Source organism: Sinocyclocheilus rhinocerous, unplaced genomic scaffold (genome assembly GCF_001515625.1).
Source record: "Sinocyclocheilus rhinocerous isolate Xijiao unplaced genomic scaffold, SAMN03320098_v1.1 scaffold957, whole genome shotgun sequence".
NCBI classification, from domain to species: Eukaryota; Metazoa; Chordata; class Actinopteri; order Cypriniformes; family Cyprinidae; genus Sinocyclocheilus; species Sinocyclocheilus rhinocerous.
This window is the reverse complement of record NW_015649405.1, coordinates 823,504-830,076: the sequence shown is the minus strand read 5'-3', so window position 1 is coordinate 830,076 and position 6,573 is coordinate 823,504. Positions and strand designations below refer to the sequence as shown.

The 6,573-nt window shown below is 37.3% G+C and overlaps 1 protein-coding gene across 1 annotated transcript in view; it reads left to right on the top strand.

The window, feature by feature from the left end:
• Positions 1–6,573, top strand: part of LOC107710544 (zinc finger FYVE domain-containing protein 9-like) — a 25,749-nt gene that overhangs the window by 8,232 nt on the left and 10,944 nt on the right. Inside the window, exons 6-12 of the mRNA XM_016515328.1 lie at positions 1,170–1,333; positions 1,489–1,597; positions 1,860–1,986; positions 3,417–3,664; positions 4,178–4,260; positions 4,359–4,463; positions 4,867–5,017. Of these exons, the coding sequence (XP_016370814.1) occupies positions 1,170–1,333; positions 1,489–1,597; positions 1,860–1,986; positions 3,417–3,664; positions 4,178–4,260; positions 4,359–4,463; positions 4,867–5,017 (987 nt within the window). The remainder of the gene's footprint in view (positions 1–1,169; positions 1,334–1,488; positions 1,598–1,859; positions 1,987–3,416; positions 3,665–4,177; positions 4,261–4,358; positions 4,464–4,866; positions 5,018–6,573) is intronic.

Below are 6,573 nucleotides of genomic sequence, written 5' to 3'. Positions count from 1 at the left end.
ATGCACTAACTTCACTAACTTCTAACTGTTGTCATTCCCTAAAACTCAATCATAAATTACTCAGAAATGAGTTCTCAGCATCTTCAGCATCTTTTTGTCTGTACATTGGTACATGATGTCCAAATGAGGACAATGGAAGCAATCAAAATCAGCAAAAGAGCAATGATATGCAAGTGCTATAACAAGTCGCAGTCTCAGTTACAGCTTAACGCAGTACACGTAGCAAGTTTTTTTTTTTAATTATATAATAAATAAAAAGAAAACCGATAGAATAGAGCAAGCTAGTGTTAGAGGCCTTTTTTGCTTTTGTTAATTGTATAATAAATAAAAAGAAAACAAATAGATAAAATACAAAAAGATTAGAGAAGGTAGTGTTAGTTTTTTTTTTAAAGAAAACAAGCAGTTAGTAAATAAAGAGAGTGCAAGTCTAAAAGGGGCGCTTTTTTTTAAAGAATAGAATTAGAATAGAGAGTGCTAGAGTTAGAGGGTCAAAATAAAGATGGAAGAGATGGGTTTTTAGCCGATTCTTGAAGATGGCTAAGGACTCAGCTGCTCGGATTGAGTTGGGCAGGTCATTCCACCAGGAGGGAACATTTAATTTAAAAGTCAGTGAAAGTGATTTTGTGCCTCTTTGGGATGGCACAATAAAGCGACGTTCACTTGCAGAACGCAAGCTTCTAGAGGGCACATAACTCTGAAGTAATGAATTTAGGTAAAGGGGTGCAGAGCCAGTGGTGGTTTTGTAGGCAAACATCAATGCCTTGAATGAATTTTATGCGAGCAGCTATTAGTAGCCAGTGCAAATTGATATACCGAGGTGTGACGTGCATTCTTTTCGGCTCATTAAAAATGATCTCATTATAAAAAATCTTGCTGCCGCGTTCTGGATTAATTGTAAAGGTTTGATAGAACTGGCTGGAAGACCTGCCAAGAGAGCATTGCAATAGTCCAGCCTGGACAGAACAAGAGCTTGAACAAGGAGTTGTGAAGCATGTTCCGAAAGAAAGAGCCTGATCTTCTTGATGTTGAATAAAGCAAATCTGCAGGACTGTTTGTTCTTATATGTGACCGGTCCCTTAACTCTACACTGAATTTGAACACTGCTTTTCATGCTGTTTAAAGTCCAGAATTAGCTATTCATAAGCCTCATTGTGTGTGTGTACTTCCAGGCTCTGTTCCTCGAGAGCAAAGAAGGGTTTGGTTTGCTGACGGCATTTTACCAAATGGGGAAGCTACAGACTCTTCTAAAGGGCCGGCGGCAAACCCCAACCCCACACAGCCTGTGGCAGCGTCCCAGTACTCAAACAAATCCTCAGGAGCCAATGCTTCTGAGGTGACAGTTTGCTTTATCACATTCAAACTCAGTAAACTGTTTTTGAATCATCTATAATATGGAGTTTTACAAGCATAAGCTTGTTTCTGAACGTGATTGTTGTCCTGAGACGGTCGTTTTATGTTGCGGTATAAGTTTCTCCTCCCCTGCCATAGGCGGCCCGTGCCACTGGCGCTCCGATGGCCAGCCCTGTGGGCAGCTCTCTCAGTCTGATCCCAGAGGATGGACTTCCTCCCATCCTCATCTCCACAGGCGTCAAAGGAGGTACGGGAGGCCACATCACAGGTGCTTGCCCATCCTCACCATTCAGCTGCCTCCACTCCTCTAAATATGAGTATTTGTGATTGTTTGTGCATGTCTGTGTGCATGGATCTGTGTTTCTGCTTATTTCTTCACCACTCATGCTAAGGGAGGACTTTCATTGGGTTGGTTCCTCATCTGGGTTGTACCATGAGAGGAAACAGAATAGATTCATGGATCAATTGGTCGATAGTTACAGTATTGATATTGTGTGTCTTGTCTGCAGACTATGCTGTGGAGGAAAGACCTTCTGAGATTGTGCTGATGCAGCAGCTTGAGGAGGGCGGCCCTGATCCCCTGGTGTTTGTCCTCAACGCCAACCTGCTGGCCATGGTCAAACTGGTCAATTGTGAGTAAGCCACTCCTTGCTAAGATGTTCTCTAGGGTTTAATGTGCTAATGGTGTGACTTTGTGAAATATTTGTTCATGGGTGTTTCTTTAACTGTGGGCATGTTTGGCCCTTTAGATAGGGCTTATAAAGAAAAATAAATTATCTTAAAACACAATTTTCAAATTCTTTTTTTAATTTAATTTGTCCTATAACAATGTATCTTCACATTTTTTTTAAAATTGTTTTTAATGTTTTTGGAGAGGTTTTTTTTTACATTTTGCAGAGGTTAATAATCACCAGGTTAAATGGCCATCAGGGTACGTAGTGGCCAATGCTGAAGAACTCTCATGAATTTTTTTTTGTTCTACTGGAGTGAAACATTATGAGCTGTAGCGATTTTAGTACTACAATCCAAAGCTCTGTCAACAGTCAACATCCTAAATTAAATTGGACTTCATAAAGCAGTGGTCACATTTAGCTCTGGTTCAGTAGGAATGCACGCAAATGGGAATTTCAAGATTTCAAAATTGTTATTTTCATTGGATGCAATTTAGTCACTTTTGCCCTCAAGAAATTCCACAGATGTTATTTCACAGATCTTTACATTCTATATAGGCAGCAACTCTTCACAAAATGGTAGTACTAGACTGGCAAAATAATCTAGCAAAATGTTGCAAAGCTAACAAAAATATTCACTAATAACCATCAAAATGCAAAAGAAATATTGAAATAGCTCATTTGTGATTGAATGCAACCACTCTACTTGTGAATAAAATATAGACAAAATTAACATGTAAGTCTGTCTATCATCTTGGATGTTTTTTATTGTAGCTATTAATTGAGATTGTTTTATACTGATACAGATGATTTGTCTTATAAGTGATATACAAAGTAGATTTTTAATACTATTTTATTGCTGCTTTTTGATGCAATAATAACTAAATACCCATTAGACCACAACAGTTCAGAACATATGCAATTTATTATTAATAACAACAACATTATTATTATTATTATTTATGGTAGTGCTGCTAAACGATTAATTGCGATTAATCGCATCCAAAATAAACGTTTTTATTTACATAATATATGTGTGTGTACTGTGTATATTTATTATGTATATAGTTACCCATACAGCATATATTTTGAAAATATTTACATGTATTTACTTGTATATATTTATATTAATATAAATTATATCATATATAAATACATTTAATATATAAACTTAATATTTTTCTTAAATATATACATGCATGTGTGTGTATTTATATATACATAATACATATACACAGTACACACACATATTATGTAAACAAAAACTTTTATTTTGGATGCGATTAATTGCGATTAATCGTTTGACAGCAAAGTTGTTTAGCCATCTAAATAGTTTTTTATCTAATTGGAAATAATTTAAGCATGAACTTAAGCACAGTGGTAGAGATTGATCTAATCCCACACTTCCTTCTGTGCAGGAAATGTGTTAAGTCACCTGGGCCACTCCTTCTTCACTCAGAGCTTCCTGGGCAGCAAGGAACACGGCGGCTTCCTTTACATTAGCCCCACCTTCCAGACCCTGCAGGACCTGCCGTTGCCCAACCCACCCTACCTCTTTGGCATCCTGGTGCAGAAGTGGGAGACCCCCTGGGCCAAGGTCTTTCCCATCCGACTCATGCTCCGCCTAGGGGCGGAATACCGATGTGAGTTTGTGGTTTGATGTTGATTTTGAGGTCTTTGCAATGGTTTAGCTGTCGAACATTGAAAGATCTTGATTGCTACATTTGACCTCTTCACATGGTGAGGTGTGCGTTTACAGAAAATAGAGAATGCAAGGCCTCTTTTTGATGCCTGTAGAAGAGGTGTTTAAGAAACTAGAATGCAGAAAATGTCATTCTTCTTACACAGAGAATTTCTCTGCACTAATTCGTAAGCACGGCCTCCTGTGGAGATGGAATATATTAACAATGTATTTCCCGCTGAGCTTCTCAACAGCCATGGCATGCAAGTGCGCTCACTTACACAAAGAAGCACCATGTACATTCTAGTCTCATGTTTATGTGGGTACATTACAGTACATTACATTACAGTAATTGCAGTATTATATAATGGGGCCTTTCAGTTATGTGGTGTGTGAAGGAGCTTATTGTGAGCTGCTGATTTGAATAGCATGACTAGTTTTGGTGGCTTAGTGTTCTTTTGCACTTGTGTTGCAGTCTACCCCTGCCCACTATTTAGCGTTCGCTTCAGAAAACCCCTCTTTGGAGAGACTGGTCATACCATTATGAACTTATTGGCAGTGAGTGTTCTGATTTCACTGTTCCTTCTGCATTTAGTACATGCCTTAACCCAAGTCAAGTCATTTATGGGCATCTGACTTTTCTCACATGTCTACAGGATTTCCGTAACTACCAGTACACCTTGCCGGTGGTGAAGGGGCTGGTGGTGGACATGGAAGTGAGGAAGACGTGCATCAAGATACCGAGCAACCGTTACAATGAGGTGAATAAAACTAGCACATGCCACAGAGAAGCTATTTGAATTTCTGTAGCATTAGTGGCAACACATTTAAACTAGAATGCAGGCGAAGTGTATTTGAGATTTAGCAGATTGATGCCAAATGTCCTATGGAACAAGGGAAGGAGTGACAACAGCTTGTGTCCTTTTCTCAAGTTGTTGAAGACTTTTGGTATTTAGCTTGTGTTTAAAAAGCATTTGACAGAGCAGAACTTGTAGTGGCAGACCTTTGACACAGAAGGGATTATTTAAAGCCTTGAGTGCCTTGTGTCTTTAGAAGCTGTCATTCACTCATCTAGGACTTATAAACCCTTAAAAACATAATTAAGTGTTAGGATTATGCATTACTTTGGAAAGTCATGACAAGCATTTCTTTCGCCTTTCTCAGCTCATGAAGGCTATGAATAAGTCAAACGAGCATGTGCTGGCAATGGGAGCGTGCTTCAACGAACGAGCGGATTCCCATCTTGTATGTGTTCAGAACGATGATGGAAACTACCAGACGCAGGCCATCAGTATTCATCACCAGCCTCGCAAAGGTGCGTCACGGATGCTTGCATTTGCAAATGAAACCTTAAAGCCGCACCCAAAGATTTCACCCAGTGTGTACACTGTTGTTCAGACATTTTTAACATTAATAATAAGAAATGTTTCTTGAGCAGCAAATCAGCATATTGGAATGATTTCTAAAGGTTCTTGTGACACTGGAGTAATGGCTGATGAAAATTTAGCTTTAGCATCACAGGAATAAATTACAGTTTTAAAATATATTAAAATAGACAACAGTTATTTGTAATTGTAATAATATTTCACAATCATATTGTTTTACTGTCTTTGTGATAAAAAAAAAAAAAGAGACTTCTTTCAAAAACATTAAAAAAATTACCAGCCCCCAAACTTTTGAATGAAAATACATGAAAAATAGAGATGTCAGTTGATTAAATATTGTGATTAATTTGATGACATTATGTTGACTAATCAAATTAAAGTGATAGTTCACACAAAAATGAAAAAACAATCTATGGTAATTTGCTCACCCTCATGTCATTTTAAACCTGTTATGATTTTCTTTCTTCTGTGACACTAAAGTTTCATTTCCCATTGACTTCCATTATACTTTTTTCCATACAATGGAAATCAGTGGGAACTGAAACAATTTGGTTACCAAAAGTTTTCAGAATATCTTCTCATATATATATATATATATATATATATATAGCTTGTATATCTTTAATAAACCTTGCAGAAATTCAAACGTTCATTGGTTTTAACAGATACAGGCCTCGTACATTTAAATAAATAATACTGATCACTTTTGTTTTAGATTTGAAAGAATGAGGGTAAAATCCCAAGAAGCAGTAGAAAGAAGCACCTAAATTTCAATCGATGGTTTGGCATCATGTGGAGGCTGATATTTCCTCTGTTGTTCTGCTCGTCGTGTCACTCCCTCTCTTCATCTCTCTCTCTCGCTCTCTCTCTCTCTCTCTCTCTCTCTCTCTTAGGCTCTTGGTTTTGCAGAGCCATAATCCCTTAACATTTGATGTTCTCACGTTTACTGTTTGAAGTTCTCTGTGCCTTGCTGCTCGCTCTCTTCCAAGCAAAGACAAGATCCTTCGTCCTGCCTTTGTACAATTGCAGGGCACAAAACAGCTTCTTCTATATATTCAGCTGTTGTCACTATCAATCTTTAATGCATGTGCCCTACCAGGAGTTCAGTATGACTACTACAGTACATGCATTAGTGTTTGGCTTATTTTATGATGTATTATAGTATGTGTTTATATACAGTATTTGCAGTAGATAATATTTATTTTATTTATACTTATCCTGACCCATTCATGAGACATAGAAAAAGTCATGTATATTTTTCAGTAAAATATCTGAACGTTGTTAAACCAAGATGCATTTACTTGAGAAGCAAAATAGTTAAATATTTAGTTTGGATAATGTATCCCAAATTAAGTAAATTTTTCTTACATTGCATTGGCAAATTGGTTGTTAAAATTCTTGTTTTAAGCATAAACCTCACTAAATTGTATTAATTTATGATTAAAACAGGGGGGGGAAACAGTTTGATAAAGGGAGGAGAAAAATA